The sequence below is a fragment of the Ochotona princeps genome, chromosome 6, assembly GCF_030435755.1.
Source record: "Ochotona princeps isolate mOchPri1 chromosome 6, mOchPri1.hap1, whole genome shotgun sequence".
In the NCBI taxonomy this organism is placed as follows: Eukaryota; Metazoa; Chordata; class Mammalia; order Lagomorpha; family Ochotonidae; genus Ochotona; species Ochotona princeps.
In genome coordinates, this window is record NC_080837.1 from 5,860,642 (window position 1) to 5,878,304 (window position 17,663).

General features: G+C 50.6%; 1 protein-coding gene across 1 annotated transcript in view; it reads left to right on the forward strand.

Moving 5' to 3' along the window:
* Positions 1-3,606, forward strand: part of NRG4 (neuregulin 4) — a 163,383-nt gene extending 159,777 nt beyond the window's left edge. Inside the window, exons 5-6 of the mRNA XM_012929654.2 lie at positions 348-427; positions 3,471-3,606. Of these exons, the coding sequence (XP_012785108.2) occupies positions 348-427; positions 3,471-3,589 (199 nt within the window). The 3' untranslated portion in view covers positions 3,590-3,606. The remainder of the gene's footprint in view (positions 1-347; positions 428-3,470) is intronic.
* The last annotated feature ends 14,057 nt before the right edge of the window (positions 3,607-17,663 follow it).

Below are 17,663 nucleotides of genomic sequence, written 5' to 3' on the forward strand. Positions count from 1 at the left end.
TTTTTATTGGAAAGGCAGATATACAGAGAGGAGATGCAGAGAGAACGGGATGCACAGTGGCAGGAGGCTGGAGTTGAGCGCCGGAGCTGGACCACGCATCCAGGACATCTCGGACAGCAGATGCATACAGCATCTCCACTGCTGCACCTACCACCTGCCGCACCTTGCTGACATGCAGGAAGGCGACACTCCAGAAAGTTCCCATCTGACTCCCACAGATGATCCGCCCACATAGGTGGATTTGCTACATAATCAGACACTCACAGGGAAGCTTTGAGAACCCCATAGTGAAGTGTAAGCTTTCCTAGTCTTCTGACCGGCTCATCTGTGTGTTCTCTTTACTTCAGGAAGGGCCCCTTTCAGAGGACCAGTACAGCCCAATATGACGTCAGCATGGTGGAGACCAGCAGTCCCACTGTCCGCCGTGGTGAGTCAGTTCCGCTGAGATAGTGTCTTTGATGTGATGAGATTTCTGCTGTTGATCCTAAGAATCTGCCTGTGTGATGTGTGCTAAGCATCTTTTTTTTTTTTAAGGATTATTTAGTTTACTTGGAAGTGAGAGTCACAGTGAGAGATAGGGAGTGACAGATGTTCTGTCTGCTGTACCGTCAGGGACTGGGGCAGGCTGAAGCTTGCTCGCATGCATCGGGTCTCCCATGCAGCCGCAGGGACAGCCGCGGGGACAGCCGCGGGGGCAGCCGCGGGGGCAGCCGCGGGGGCAGCCGCAGGGACCCACACACTTGGGCCATCCTCTTCTGCTGTTTCCCCACGCTGTTAGCAGGGAGCTGGATCGGAGGTGGAACAGCTGGGCAAAGCATCTTTTTCAAGATACGATATAGCAGTGTGGCACCCATCATGCTTCATTCTCTAATGAAACAATGCTACGTCGGTGTGAGGTTGTATTGTCAGCTGTGCTGTGCTAGAGGGACTGGTTCCCCAGGCGTTCTCTGAGATAATGTAAGGGGAGGGAGAGACTCCTGTTGCTGGCCAGCGTGGAAACACGGGCACTAAATTGACTTGTTCCTACTTCAATTTTTGAAATTGGACAAAATACCTGAAGCATGATTGAAAATGGAGAAAATACTCAAAGCAGTAGTTTCCAGTTAAAGGTCCGTGAGCCCTCCCCCAGGCAAGAGATGAGGTGAGCCAGGGACAGCTTAGATCTGTGCCATGGGAGTTTCTCAGCTAAGGCACTGGGAGATGGTGGTGGAGTGGTCTTGGGGATCCCTCAAGGGGGGAGCGGGACTCGAGGTGTGAGTGTGACGATGGTACCAAGAATTAGGGCAATGGCAAGATGAATCAGTGCACACTCTAGTGAGTTTTTCTGGGTGTCTTTATACTAAGATTTTTGCCGGGCAAGCAGGCAGGTGAAAGTTACTAGTTAACTAAACAATAGCATACAAGCCACTCTAAAGATAGATCACAAGGGATCTGCGAAACAATCACCAGGCTTCAGGCAACAGCACCGCAAACGTGGGTTACAGAAACCGATCTAACAAGAAATAACAGAACTTTATTTGTACTTAGCTACATTTAGGCCACAGGCACTAAAAAAAGAAGAGATAGTGAGATTCCTCTCACATCCCCAGTCCCGCTCGGCCAGCAAGGCTGCTCACCATCTCAGCAGGAAGTCTGCTTCCTAAAGCATCCTCAGTCTGCGAGAACATCTGAGACTGGGGGAGGGGGGTGGGGGGTCCCCCAGGCATCTGGTGGTCTGGTTCAGGGGATGGATCTCCTCAATGAGCGAATCTCCACTTAGCGGGCACGACTTGGGGGCTGGACTCGGCAGAACTGAAAACTCAAAAAAAGATCACGGCAGCTCCTGCTCCCTGAACCGAGTATCGGGGAAAAAGAGTTCCAGAAATTGCTCAGGCTAGAACTTGTCTGAGTGCTACTTAGCACACAAACAGGAATGAAATACTTGAGATTAAGAAAGGAATTACCTTGAAGTGACTAGGTAAGGCAAAGTGGCTCTTTCTACCAAGCCTAGAAATCTCAGTGTTCTCGGGGCATGGGGCAGAACGCACAACGGGGACTTACCATCCAGCTCCCTGCTGAAGCACCTGGGAAAGCAGCAGAAGATGGCCAAGTTCCTGGGCCCAGGCACTCACTTGGGAGACCAGATGAAGCTCCTGTTTTCAGCCCGATCCAGGCCTGGCCATTGTGGCCATTTGGGGATTAACGAGAGATCTTTCTCTCTCACTTCTTTCTTAGTAACTCTGTCTTCCAAGTGATTAAAAAAAAAGTTAAGTAGAAATTTTGAAAACAAACAAAAGAACATTCTGAGATTCTAGCATTGTAATGTGTTATGTTAAGTTGCTTCTGGTGACGCTAGCATCCCGTAACAGTGACAGTTCAAGTCTGGGCCACCCTGCTTCTGCTTCTGATCCACCCGAGAAAGCAACAGAGGATGACCCACGACCCTGGTCCCTGCCACCCACAGAAAAGACCCAGATGGAGTTGTAGGCTCCTGGCTTCAGCCTGGCCCAGCCCTGACAGCCCAACGGGGGTGTGAACCAGCGGATGGAAGCTATCCCTCTCTGTCAATGCGTCATTCAAATAAATGGATCATTTTTTAAAACACTAGATGACATTAATGTCCGATCACAGAGAATAGAAAAGATTGGTGAGCTTGAAGATACAAAAAAAAAAAAAAGGAAAAAAGAATGTAATAAAGACAGCCTCAGTAAGCCGCACAACTCCAGGTGGCATCGCACTGGTTTAACTGGGGCACCTAGGTAGAAGACAAGAGCTGAAAGGAAGGGAAAAATATCTGTTTTAATTAGCAAGATCCATCTGTTTTAGTTAAAACATTGTTTTAGTTAGCAAGATCCATCAGCCTGTGGATTGAAGACGACCAGTAAACACAACCTGGAGAAATGTCAAGACATGCAGGTTGCTCCAAACCGGGAATGAGTTCCTGGCAGCAGCCCGCCCGGCTGCTTGGAAACAGCACGGGCCAGGAGGGCGCGGCAGCATCCGTGCCCTAGCTGCAGCACTGGGGCACAATTCTCTACCTGAGGCAGATGTCTGTCTCTCAGAAATAAAGCAAAGTAGGGAAATCAACCTTGAAAAAGAAGGACAATGCTGAGCGCTCACATTCCCTGTTTTCTGAGCTTGCTGGGAGCCTGTACAAGTCAGGACGGGGTGGTCCCGGCCTAAAGGGCCACACGTCAGGAGGTGAAGCTCTCACATCGATAGTGAGTTCAGCAAACATTGCCGGAAAAGCGGTGCTCACAGCTCCTTCCATGCATAAAAAATTCACTCAAACTGGATAAAAGACCTTATCTTTAACAGATAAAAACCTCATGGGTCTTAAAATATAATAGTTGTAAATCTCCAGGATGTTGCATTAGGCAAAGAATTTTTTTATTCTAAAACAACAAGTAGCCAAAGGCGGGGGCGGGGCTGGAGGGAGGAATAGGTAAACTGGATCCATCAACATTTTAAAACACTTCTGTGTTCCAAAGGAAATCTTCAGGAGAGTAGAAAGGAAATTGATGGGATAAGAGAAAATCTTCAGATCACATGTTATGATCAAGGACTTGAACCTCAAACATTTGAAGAACACTTGCAGCTCAGTACTTAAAATACAAATCAATTTTTTTTAATAATTTTTTTTTTAATAATTTCAGAAGAGAGACAGAGATTGTCCGGACTGGGCCAGGAATGTATCCAGGCTCCCCCAGCACTGGCAAGGATACAGCCTCCCCCGCTGCCCTCTGCAGGAAGCCAGCATGAGCTGCAACTGAGCCCAGGTTCTCTGATGGGGACTGCACGTGTCTTCACCTGAAACTTCACTGCTGGCCCAAACACCCGCCTCAGATAACCCACTTTGAAAAGATACTTCTCCAAAGATGTGCTGATAACCTGTAAGCATATCAGAAAATGGCACCAGGAAAATGAAAATCAAGCCCACAATGAGGGCCCAGCACAGTGACTCAGTTGGCTAAATCTCCACCTGCAAGCCCATCCCATATGGGCACCAGTTCACATCCTGGCTGCTCTGCTTCCTGTCCAGTTCCCTGCTTGTGGCCTGGGAAAATGGTGGAGGTCTGCCCAAGGCCTTGGGACCCTGTACCCACGTGGGAGACCCGAAGAAGCTCCTGGCTCCTGGTTTGGAATCAACTCACCCTGGCCGTTTAGTCCCAGCCACTGCAACCATTTGGGGAGTGACCCATCAATGGAAGGTTTCACTCCTTCCCCGCCTCTGTGAAGGCTGATTGCCAAGGCCGTGGCAGTGGGCCGGTGTAGACGCTTTGGAAAGAGAGTTACTGCCGGGTCTCGGAAGGCTGTGGAAAATCACCACGCGGTCCCACAAATGCCACTCCTGCGGGGTACGACCCAGAGAAATGTCCCCATGGAAACATGCTGCCACAGTGTGTGATTTGTCAGGACGTGGGTCACACTGCAGTGTGTGCCGAGCTGGAAAGCTGCCCAGCACCAGGCAGGGAACTGAGTGCTCCAGGACGGGCCTGCAGTTGAGGTGGGGAACAAGGCCAGAGGTGAGGCATGCCTGGGGGTGTGGCCTTTCTTTTCTGGCCTTCAAATGATCTAAAGTTGATGACAGTGATGATGGAACTGTTTTGCATATCTGAAGAGAGCTGTAAAGGGGGTGAGTTGTATGGCATGGGACCGATCTTGATAAGGCTACTAAAAATTCAGTAACTCTTCTGAATAAAAAATGAGCAACATAGGAATTTTTCATGCATACGGAAGTGTGAAGCTGAGCGACCTTGAAATCAGCAGAGCTGCACTAAGCGAACGCTGCTGGACGACTTCCAGGTAAGAAGAGCAAGGTGCCAGACGGAAATACAGATTTACGTCAGGGAACGAAGACCATCGGAAATGGGAGCCAGGCAGGAAAACACATGAGTTTTTAACTTAGAGTTATAACCCTGGAGTGTGTTGCTTACCATGTATGTAAACTCAGAAGGTGACAGAAACCAAGGTCAGGAGGGATGCAGGTGCCACGGCCTCCGACTGCACGGCAGACGTCCATCCCACGGAGGGAAACGGAACCTCTACAGCAAAGGACGTCCTCACTGAAAAGGAATAGGTCATAAACTGAATCAAAATAGATCCAGCGCTGGGGCACAGTGGGTTGAGCCACAGACTGTGACAGCAGGTTCCCATATGGCTGTCAGTTCATGACCTAGCTGTTCTTCCCAGCCAGCTCCCTGCTGATGCACCTGTGCCACACTTGGGAGGCCCGGATGGAGTTTCAGGTTTCTGGTTTTGCTCTGGCCCAGCCCTGGCTGTCGCATCCACTGGGGAGTGAATCAGTGAATGGAAGATGGATCCATCTTTCTCCCTCTCCCTCCACCTCCCACCTCTCCACTCCAGTGACTCAGCCTTGCAAATGAATAAACGCTTTAAATAATACATACCACCTACAAGAAACATGCTTGAACTCCACAGACACAAGTAGATTCAAAAGATGCCATGGATGCCAGGCCCAGCGGACTTTATGGCTAAGAGTGTCATTAGAAAGGGCAGAGGCGTTCTGTCACGAAGGACCCAGTGCTGTCACCGTGCACACACGGTGGTGGTGACTTCTGTGTTTCCAGATGTCTGGTCAGGTGTGGATGCAGGTCACACTTAACTGGGTGGACTCATGAAGATGGGCAGACCGCTCTGCAGCGTGGCGAGAACCCTGCCTGTGGCGTCAAGCCCGACTGAAGTTAAAGGCTGATCTTCCTCAGGCCAGAGACCTTCTCCAGCAGGGCACCTCCCGGCGGCCTCCATGGCATCCACCCACACCAGTCCTCCGCAGGCGGCTCCTCTGCCATCAGGTCCTGGGCACCCCCACGCCCCCAGGCCTCCGGCCACAGGGGTCAGTTCTCTGAAATAATCCTTTCTTTGTGGATGACTGCATCTGCTGGTTCTGTCCCACTGGTCAGCTCTGACAGGTGCACCTGAATAGGAGAGCTGTAAGCCGCCTAAAGCAACGCCGACAGAACTGCAAGCAGGAATAGGCAAATCCGTAGTTATAATCCTGGAGAGAAGTGACTTAATCTTAACAGCTGGCAAGCAGGTAGATACAATCAGCAAAGATACACTGAAATCTAACATGGTCACCAACTTGACCTAATCAGTACAAGCAGCACTGTGGCCAGCCACAGGGGGAGTGTGCTTCCCACGTTCACCTAAAGACTCGTCCAGATGAGCCTCATCCTGGTCTGTGTTACCTCATAACCTCAGTAAATGCTGAGAGGATTCAAGGAATATGGAATGTACTGTTTGATCAATAACAATAACAAACATCTCTGATATTTCCAAATATCTGGAAACAAAAACATTCTAAATAACCCCTTTGTCCAAAGTTAAAAGAATAATAAATGAAAGGGGGGGGTCGAGGTGGGGAACAGCATTGTGGTGTCGCAGCTTAAGATGCTGTTACAGGAGTTCGACCTTGGGGACTCGGTTGAAAGCAGCCCTCCGCAGCGTGGCAGCTTGCGGAGAGTACCTGAGCCAGGTTGGACCCGATGCCTGGGACTCGGCCCGTGGACACCGTCGCCACGCGGTGGGTGAGTCCTGGCTGTTGGGAGGCCTGAGAGAGAGATTTCTCTCCTCATGGTGAGTATGCCGTGAGGGAGTCTCGGGAACAGGATTAGGTCTCTGGCTCTGCCCTGCTGCCAATACCTGTGGCAGGAGGAACCTAGGGGGTGGGAGTTCGACGTTGGGGGCTTAGGTGAAAGCCCTCTACCGCATGGCGGCTGCAGAGAGTCCCCAAGCCAGATTGGACCCAGTGCCTGGGACTCAGCCCATGGACACCATAACCACGCGGTGAGCAAGTCCTGGCTATTGGGCGGCCAGTGAGCCCTTGGGCACCAGGCTCCATCTGCGGGCCACCTGGCTGTGAGCTCTAGGGTTTTTTTGGGGGGTATCTGCTGCCTAAAGACATCGATGTATGTGAGTGTAGGTGAGGGATGAATCCTGTGTGACTCCCAATTATGGGGTCACAGAACTTGCTGGCAAGTTTGGGGACTGAGACCTGACCGTTTGGAGGGGAGAGTCCGTATGATCTGTTTGGGTCAGATTGATTCAATAGCCCATATCAGAGTCCTGAGATAGGCTGTTAGCATAGACCATCGCTGACTGCCACATGCCAGTCCACACGAAAGCTATGGCTGAGGGCCTGTCTGGCAAGGTTGGATCAGGGATGAATCACATTAGGAAGGGTCATGACACCAACCAGCATGCGAGAGAACCGGGTGCAGGGGTAGATTCTCTGGGGGATAACAAGGCCCAACCCTGTGGAAGTACAAGTAAGTCCCACTGGTTAGCTTAAGAGTTGGGGTGGTGATTGAGCTAGGAACAACTATGGAACTCACCAACACTCCTGGGTGCTGAGGCTGGTGACAGCATGGGCAGGTCCAGGCTGCGGCACCTACACATGCATCCTACCACACGGTGTGAGGTAGGCCAGGCCTCAATATCCTCCAGCTCATACAAGGCGAAGATGGAGTGGCAGGTTGTCAGGCAAGGACCTAGCACCTGCTGGAGCATGTGAGCTCTGGGTTGGAGAGTGGACCCAGTGGGGAAACCTGGGAACTTGGAGAACCTATTGGGGGTCATAGCTCCCACTGGTGAGCACGTGTTTCAGGCCTGGGTGTTGGCCAGCCTGAGCAGGATAACTCCAACTGTTGGCTGAAGTGTGGGATGGCTTTGGAGGTGGGTGACTGGACGTGGCCGAACCAACCTTACCTCACCAGCAAGAGCAGAAACTAGGCTGGAGCTCAGGTCAAGTTCAGCTAGGCTGTCACACATACCTGATTGCGTGAGACTGGTAGGGGAGCAGATGGAGCAGGGCCAAGTTCTAGCACCCGCCAGCGAGTAGTGGTAATTGGTTTATGCTGGGTCAGGACAGGCTACAGCAGCCAAAGGCATAAGTGAGGGACTAGGCCAAGCTGGGTCAGAGCAGCCACGGCCACATGCAAGATCTATAGCCGGGAACACACCAAGTTGGGGAGCTAAGGGGGCACCCTGGTTGGGTTGTGGTTCCCACTCGTAAGCAGGGGCTGGAATGGGAGCCGTGTCCTGATCTAGATAAAGCTGCAGCATACCTTGGCACAATCGTAGGCTGGGGCTGGGTGCGCTGGACTGGGCTAGACTGCAGCACCCACTGGTGCTTGTGAGGACCAGGGCAGGTGAAGGATGGGCTAGGCTGTGTTTTTGCCCCTGATGAGCCGATTATGAGCTGTGCCTGCATGTGGACCAGGCTAGGCTGGGCTGTAATACCCAACGATAATAACCAGAATGGGTTGAAGGCCAGTCAAGAAAGACCATTGTTCCTGCTAGATCAGGACGTGGACTGAGTAGGGCTGGCCCATGGACCCACCCGTGTGCGTGAATCTGGCATTGGGAATGGTTCTGATGCAGGAGTCTGGGAAACTCCTCTCTTGGGACACAGTGCATACAGGTAAGAACCATGATAGGGAGCAGACCAGACCAGGTCAAGGAATGGTACCCACTAGCATACATTTGGCATAGGTCGGGGGCGAATCAGGCAGGGCCGTTTCACATCACCCGCTGGCAAATCCAAGCACCAGTATGGAGTGTGGGTCGGGCCAGGTCCAGTTGCAATACATTATGGCTTGGACTGGGTGCCGGCTGGGCTGGGCTAGGCTTTAGCCCCCGCCAACCTGAGCTGGAAGCGGCGGGTGGGGTGGGCTAGAGCATCCATTGGCAAAAGCTGAGGTGAGGCAGGCCATGTCAGACCGGGCCACAGCACCCAAGCAGCACATGCAAGACCCGGGGGGAGTGGAAGGGGTAAAGCTAGTAGGGGAAATGTGGAAGTCTCCCCGGCTGGAACACCACTCCCACTGGAGAGCATGAGTTGGGATGGTGGTAGATCAGACTGGGCAGAGCTACAACACCTGTGGGCCTCATGTGAGCCAGATCAAGGAAAAGCCAGGCTGGACTGAGTGTTTCTACTGGTACAAGCATAAATCAGAGTAGGTGTGGGTTAGTTGGGCTTTGCCGTAGCGTCAGCTGGCAGATGCTGGCACTGGGGGCTAATTCTGTCAAGCTAGACTATAGAATCACCTGGAAAAAGCATGATCCGGGAGTGGGCTCAGTAGGGAAATAGTGGGCTTATCCCTCTTGGGTTACCACTCCCATAGGGGAGCGTAAAAACCAGGACGGGGGCAGATGTGGCTGGACAGAACAGCACCCTCCAGCATGTGTATGGGCTGGATAGTGGGGCTGGTTGGGTTGAACTAGGCTTCAATGCCCATTTACATGTATGAGAGCTGAATGGGATGTGGGACAGACTGGACCATCTGCTGTACATACTGGCAAGCATGGGAACCAGGGCAGGGGCAGGCCTGGTGGGGTTATTGGGAGTTGCCCTGACTAGGCTGGTTTGCATGAGGGCCAGGTCTGTGGTGGGAAGAATCAGGCTGGACTGCAACAACCATTGGTTTGTGTGGAAGACAGGTCTGGAAACAGAACTGACCTAGCAATTGCAACCACCAATATATGATACGCTGATTGGGGCGACTGACTCTGCCAGACCCTGTACTGGCATGCATACATAGGAATCAGGCCTGTGATCACCTCAGACGGAATTTCTTTGAGGATCCCTCCAACTGAACTGCTGGACTCAGAACCCCAACCATGAAGAGAAGTGCAGGTTCCATGGTCTGACCATGGAGTGCATGTGTCATAGCTGGGCCTCCTCAGAGGCTCTGACGGAGCAGTGGACAGCATATCCAGGTGCACATGGAGGATATGGCAGTCCATCGGAACCTGCAGAGGACCTGGTACCACAACAGAGGATGGAGGACAGAACAAATCAATATCTACCCCAGCCATGTGTCAGCAGTGAAAATATGGGCTAATCGAGACTCTAACATAAACTGTGTCAGCCAGTGGACTCTGGAGAGATCTCATTGCGCTTGGAATGGCGAGATTGGCAGCAATTCAGAACTGTTGGACTATCAAAACCACTTGAGCTGTGCCCTCAGAGCATGCCCCATGTCGGGGACCTGGGATGGGTGGGAGGCACGGTGGGGCTTCTCTCTTTATTCTCCCTTCGCCCCAGATCTAGAAAAAAATAAATAAAATAATATGGAAACAATGGTCTTGCCTACTTTCCTGTAGCCCTTGACCCTTTGTGCCCTAATCAACTATGTAAAGATTATCAAAGTAATAATAATTTTTAAAAAGATGCCCTTGCAGACACCAGCATCCCATTGAGAGTGCCTGTTCAAGTCACAGCTTCCTGCCCATGCGCAGAGGAAGGCGGCCCACGTCCTGGGAGGGAGACTTGGAGTTGCAGATTCCTGACTTAGGCAGGGCTCAACCCTGGCAGTTGTGACCATCTGGGGAGTGAACCAGAGGATGGAAACTCCCTCTGCTCATCATCCTCCCTTTCCGTCTCTCTCTCACGGGCTTTCAAGCAAGCTGGAAAGTGTTACGATTAAAAGCCTAACCCTTCCTTCCCTAACTGGAAACCCCACAGACACTGTTGTAGCACCGCGCCCAGGGTGCCCAGCGGCAAGGCCTACACCTGCCGTGCACTTTGGCTCTTCTGTGGTTGGTGACGGGCTGACACCAGCAGCATACGGCAGTCACATGGCATGACACGAGTGTTCCCAAGCATTGGCACATTGGTGCTGCAGTTCTCAGGAGCAAACTTTGTTGTGCGTATGTTCCCATGGTGGAGCTGTTGTGTCAAGTGGTAAAGACCTACTTGCTGCAAAGACTTACTATAGGGGCCTAGTGTGGTAGCCTTGCAGCTAAAGTCCTCACCTTGCACACGTCAGGATCCCATATGGACACTGGTTCTAATCCTGGCAGCCCCACTTCCCATCCAGCTCCCTCTTGTGACCTGGGAAAGCAGTCGAGGACGGCCCAAAGCCCTGGGCTCCTGCACCTGCGTGGGAGACCTGGAAGAAGTTCCTGGCTCCTGGCTTCTGATCGGCTCAGCTCTGGCTGTTGCGGCCGTTTGGGGAGTGAATCATCGGATGGAAGATCTTCCTCTCTGTCTCTCCTTCTCTCTGCACATCTGATTTTCCAATAAAAATAAATAAATTTTACAAAAACAAGAAAAAGCCCTTTCCTCACTGAGCTCACATTTGCCAAAATCCTTCACTGGACTGTGTGTCACACAGTCTGCTCATTTCTGTGTGTGATGATGGGGTGAGTGCTTAGTAAGTCACAGAAATCACACCGTAGGAAAGCTGTGGACCTGAAACATTTCATTTTTTTAAGATTTATTTATTTTTATTACAAAGATATACAGAGAGGAAGATCTTCCATCCGATGATTCACTCCCCAAGTGAGCCACAAAGGCCAGTGCTGCGCCAATCCGATGCCGGGAACCAGGAACCTCTCCCAGGTCTCCCACACGGGTGCAGGGTCCCAATGCATTGGGCCATCCTCGACTGCTTTCCCAGGCCACAAGCAGGGAGCTGGATGGGAAGTGGAGCAGCTGGGATTAGAATTGGCGCCCATATGGGATCCCAGGGCGTTCAAGGAGAGAACTTTAGCCACTAGGCCACACCGCCGGGCCCAACATTTTATTTTTAATGATTATTTTCCATTGCACGGTTTTGTAGGTTTAGGGCTTCCCCCTTTCCCTCACTTTTTCTCTCCCCATTTCTACCATTTTATTACAATCATATGGTCTTTCAGCTGCAGTCACCATTGCAACATCCTCCTCCTCAGTGTTTTGTGGAATTGTAAGTATAGGCAATGGAATAAAGTCTCTTATCAAATTGCCAAGGTATATCTGACAATTTCATTGGGGGGTCCTTCTTTTATTCAGGAGTGGAGATGCCTACTGAAGTGGCTCTTCATTACCCAGTACTCTAGTCTCCATTATACAGTTACCATTTGGGACTACATGTGTAGATGTGTTTACCTAGATAGCCGTTTTGTATTTTTGCATGAAGGTTGCCTTGTATCCGAGACAATATGTGGTTTTTGTCCTTTTGAGATGGGCTCATTTCACTGAGCATAATGGTATTCAGTTGGTAGAACTTCATTCTTTTTCTTGCCTGAATAGTAGTTCACAGAGTAGATGCACCACAGTTGCTTTATCCATTCCTGTTTCAACAGGCATCTGAGTTGTTTCCATGTCTTTTCTTTTGTGAATTGTGCTGCTTTCAATATAACGATGCAGGTTACTTTATTCTATGTAGATTTCACTGCATTGGATATATTCCCAGGAATCAGATTGCTAGATTGTACAGTCAATTTTCAGTTGTCTGAGCATGCTCCTTACTGACTTCCAGAGTGGCTGCACTAGCCTAAACTCCCACCAGCAGTGGAGTAGTGTACCTTTCTTCCCACATCCATACCAGCAGGTGGTGTTAGGAGAGTTCTGAATGTAGGCCCTTATTACTGGAGTTAAGTGAAAACCCAATGTGGTTTTTATTTGTATTTTCCTAATTGCTAGGGAGCCTGGGCATTTTTTCATGAGTCAGCCATTTGAATTTGTTTTTGTTTTGTTTTGTTTTGTTTTGTTTTTGCAAAATGTCTGTTCGTTTCTTTCACCCATTTCTTCACAGGGTTGGTTGTTTTTGTTGTTGAGTTTCTCGAGCTCTTTGTAAATCCTGGATATTATTAGTCCCTTATGGGGTTGTGCAAAGATTTTCTCCCACTCTGTTGGTTGCTTCTTCACTTTGTTGAGCATTTCCTTTGCCTTAAATGCCTTCTCTGTAGCTATTGATGATCATACGGTTTTTATTCGTTTAGTTAACGTAATATATCACATTTATTGCTGTGTATGTTAAACCATCTCTGCATGCCAGGGATAAATCTTACTGGGTCCAGGTGAATAATCTGTTGTATTGTTGGATTCTGTCGGCTGGTATTTTGTTGACGTTTTTTGCATCTGTGTTTAATCAGAGATATTATTGGTTTGTAAGTCTCTGCTGTGTGTCTATCTGGTTTTGGTATTAAGGCGGTTTGTGCTTCACAGAAAGAGTTTGGAAGGTCTGCCTTCCTTTGTATTGTTTTGAGTATGTGGAGGATTGGGTGAGTTATTGGAATGTTTTGGTTTTTCTTTAATTTTTTTAAGATGCATTTATTTTTACTGCAAAGTCACATATACAGAGAGGAGGAGAAACAGAGAGGAAGATCTTCTGTCTGATGATTCACTCCCCAATGGCCGGTGCTGCGCCAGTCAGAAACCAGGAGCCAGGAACTTCCTCCAGGTCTCTTATGTGGGTGCAGGGTCCCAAGGCTTTGGGCCGTCCTCGACTGCTTCCCCAGGCCACAAGTAGGGAGCTGGATGGGAAGTGGAGCTGCCAGGATTAGAACCCCAGCACCCATATGGAATCCCGGTGTGTGCAAGGTAAGAACTTTAGCTGCTAGAACACGACACCAGACCCAAGTTCTTGGAATGTTTGATGGGATTTAGCAATGAAGCCTTCGGTGCTGGCCTTTTCTTGTGTTGTGGCCCTGCCTTGGCTCCTGCAGCCAGCACCACCCAGCCGCCTCTCTCTGCCGGGGGGCAGGGGGGGCTCCTGGGCTCTAGTTTATTCTGCTTAACTTCTCTGTCAGATTTCTAGTGGCACCTGGATCGGGGAGACCACCACCCTGATTTCAAACTGTGTTGCTCTTCAATCTATTCTTGCTCCGTCCTAGTTAGATGACGGGGTAGCTATTGCTCTTGAAGACAAACGAGTTGTGACTGGTCTACCTTGAGTCTTCTCCAGATGAGCAAACTTCTCGAAAATACCAGCAAGGGAAAGTCCCCTTTTTGGGGGGAGGAGGGGAATTCCCTGGACTTCAAATGTCCCTTCATTTGTTGCTGCCCAGCGGCAAAACATGTGGCCATGCAGCTTGGACTTGCACTGTGGTGCGGGGTGCTGTGGGTGTAGAGGCGGGCACCACGGTGGTTGTGGCACCACAGAGCTGCATGGCTGATTGTAGCTGCTTTTCTCTTTCATGCCCCACTTGTGGCCTGTGGTGCCCTGAAACCACACACTGGTCAGCGGCTTCGCTTGTGCTCCAACCCTCCCACCGTCTGGTTCCCTCCTAGTGCGCCCAGGCAGCCTTCACAACCTCCTGCTGCCTAGCTCACACTCACGAAGCAGGGTCCTAATGTCCACCTACATGACCACTTTGGGCCTCTGGTTCTGGTTTACCTGCCAGAACCCACAGAGCTGATCCAATCTAGTTCTGCCCGCCCCCCTACCCCCCACCACCAGGTTCCCACATCCCCCACTTGGCTCACTAGCTCCTCAATGGATCACTCCCCCAATGCGGTGGCTGCACTTATCTCGGGGTGCGTGGCAGCCTGTAGAATTGTACTCAGCTTTGCCTCCCTTCACAGGTGCTGGGCATGTAGCTTTGCTCCTGTGGCTCCTGGTCACACGCTCCCTCTCTGGGGGACTCCAGCAGGAGCCCAACTGCTCAGTGTCCCTTTGTGTCAGCTCCGGATCCTCCACAAGTGGCCACTGTTGACAGGAAGGGCTGTTCTCCCGGACTATAGCTCTCCTTTGCTCACCCTCCTCTCAAGCCACGGGTGGCGACCTCAGCCATTTTCAGGGACTTGTCGCCATCCAGGCAGCTCCACCTGTGAGCTCCACTCACCTTGAGACCTGCTTCTCCCGGCTGCCCTGCTCCCCACTCCCTCTCTCCACTCAAAGCCGCACCCTTCTACTCTGATTGGCCATCCTGTCCTCCATAAAACAAAAATCTTTGACTCCAAATCAAGTTATCTCCCATAGACTTTCCGAGGTAACTTGCATGTCTTTAGGTCAGAATCACAATGGTTGACTACTGGTACTTTGTGGTAAGTGCTCGAGTCTGTTGTTCTAAGACTGATTTTGCTGTTTGGTATGCCTGGGAGTTCCATATGGATTTGACATGGCCTTCAGTTTCTGATGGGAAAAGGTCACAGAGATTGTTACAGAGATCGTGTTGAATTTGTAGGCTGCTTTGGGTAGTATTGACATCAACAATATTATATTTTCTGATTAATGAATGTAAGATACGTATGAAATCTCTCACTGCTACTGTTAGGCAGATTCCGTTGTAATTTTCACCTTTTATTCTGCTGGAAATGGAATTCTGATTTTTTCAGATTGTTCATTGTTACAGGAGTAAATTGCTTTTTGTGTGCTGATGCTGAATCACGCCGTTTCACAGAATATATTAGCTCTAACATATATGTGCTCTAACATGTATGGCGTGTAGACCTGTATGTTTGAAATCTTCCAGATTTTCTAAACATAAGGTCACACGCTATGTGAACAGGTCACTTCGCTTATTTTCCAATTGGGATACAGGCCTTTTCTTCTTGTAAAATTTATTTATTTTTATTGGAAAGTCAGATTTACAGAGAGGAGACACAGAGAGAAAGATCTTATATCTACTGGTTCACTCTGCAAGTGGCCACAACAGCTGGAGCTGAGCCGATCCGAAGCCAGGAGCCGGGAGCTGCTGCTTTTAGGGTTTGTTTTATTTGGGTCTGGTGCCAAGGGGCAGCAGGGTGTCATCCATCTGCAGTGCCAGCAAACCTTATGGGCGCCAGTTTGACTCCTGGCTGCTCCACTTCCAATTCAGCTCCCGCTTGTGTGCCTGGAAAAGCAGCAGAATACGGCCCAGCATGGGAGACCTGGCTTCGCCTGGTCCAGACTGGGATGTTGCAACTATTTAGGCAGTGAATCAGCAAAAATGAAAGATCTGTCTCTGTAATTCTGCCTTTCAAATAAAATACTTTGTAAAAAAAGACATTTATTTTTTGATCAAAAGGCTGAGTTAGAGTGACAATGGAGAATCCAGGACTCAAACGGGCTCCCACTCAGGACTGTGCTGCTGCCATTTGCAGATAAATCTCACCTTCCTGCAGGCCGAGGGAGGGGCCTGGCACTGCCCCCGCACCCAGTGAGGACATCCATCCTCCATGTGTCTCTGTTCCCCAGCATGCTGAGCTGGCCCAGCCGCATGCCGCCCGCTGGTGATACCCTACAGTGACAGGAAGCCCAAGGCCCCCGTTTCTAATCATTTGGGGAAATCTTGCGTGTTCAATTTGTTAACTTTGCAGCAGATCTTTGCTCCCTCACCTCAATCCAGCTTTTGGGAAACTGAGCAAAGCATTGTAGTGAGGCCCCCTGCCCTCCCGCCGACCACCCACTCGCCTGCCAGCCCCTGCACAGCATTACGGGGTCTCTGGAGACATCGTGGAAAACACTGCAGGGAGCTCCTTTTGTGTGTGCGGCACCACAGTAAGTAAGCTACTTTCAATTGCATTTCCCGAGAACTTTTTTTTAAAAGGGTTTATTTACTTTAATTGGAAAGTCAGATTTAGGGCCCGGCGGCGTGGCCTAGCGGCTAAAGTCCTCGCCTTGGAAGCCCCGGGATCCCATATGGGCGCCGGTTCTGATCCCGGCAGCTCCACTTCCCATCCAGCTCCCTGCTTGTGGCCTGGGAAAGCAGTTGAGGACGGCCCAATGCATTGGGACACTGCACCCGCGTGGGAGACCAGGAAGAAGTTCCAGGTTCCCGGCATCGGATTGGCACAGCATCGGCCCGTTGCGGCTCACTTGGGGAGTGAAACATCGGATGGAAGATCTTCCTCTCTGTCTCTCCTCCTCTGTATATCTGTCTGTAATAAAATGAATAAATCTTTAAAAAAAAAAAAAAGAAAGAAAGAAAGTCAGATTTATAAAGGAGGTAGAAACATCTTCCATCCGCTGGTTCACTCCCCAAGTGAGCCGTAACAGTTGGAGCTGTGCTGACTCCGAGTGAGTCAGAAGCCAGGAGCCTCTTCTAGATCTCCCACACCGGTGCAGGGTCCCACGGCTTTGGGCCATCCTCGACTGCTTTCCCAGGCCACAAGCAGGGAGCTGGATGGGAAGTGAGGCTGATGGGATTAGACGGCGCCCACATGGGATCCCGGTGCAGGCCAGGTGATGACTTTAGTCACTAGGCTTCTGCATCCTCCCAAGAATTTGAAGTGCTCTTTTATTTCTGTCTTCTTTCCAAACTCTCCTTCTCTTTAGTCTTTTGCTTGGCTGCCAACCTTTCATTCCTTCCGAGTCAAACTGGAAAGAGCTCTTTGACGCTGTCTTTACAAAGCCAGGGTGGGCCCAGGGCTGCTTTGGCTTCCATGGGTGGAGGTTGCCTTGGCTAAATGGGCTGCTCACTCCCTGGGTGCTGGCAGGCAGCCTGCTGTGTGGGGACCCCGGGGCGCTCCCCTCAGCCTGGCCAGGTAAGCTTTTTTCCGTTTGACAAGTCACTGCCTCAGCTGCTATGCCTGGGGACTTGGTTCTGTTTCAGCCTGGCGATTACCTTTTACTGTGTGTTGTCTCGGTACTTTTAGAATTGCCACAGTTGTAGTGTTACCCTTGGTCAGACTCCAAGCAGGCAGGCGCCTCACTCTCCAGTTCCCCAGGCCACTCCGCCCTTCCCACTCAGCACTGAGGCTGCAGCCCAGTGGCCAGCTCTTGCTTCCAGCAGATTCTAGAAACATCCCCTGGAACATCATCACAGACTGCAGGAACTACCCTGCAGCACTTGCGTGTGAGGAGAGGCCCAGCGTGTCCTGCTGAATCTGAAAACTAACATCCTCTGGTCCCAGGCTGGTGTGTGTTCACCACTGCAGCCTTAAGTCTCCTGACCGAGTCCCGTTAGTATTGGCGACAATAATTTTATCTGCTGGATAGGCAAATACTTTGAAATGAATGTACCCCACT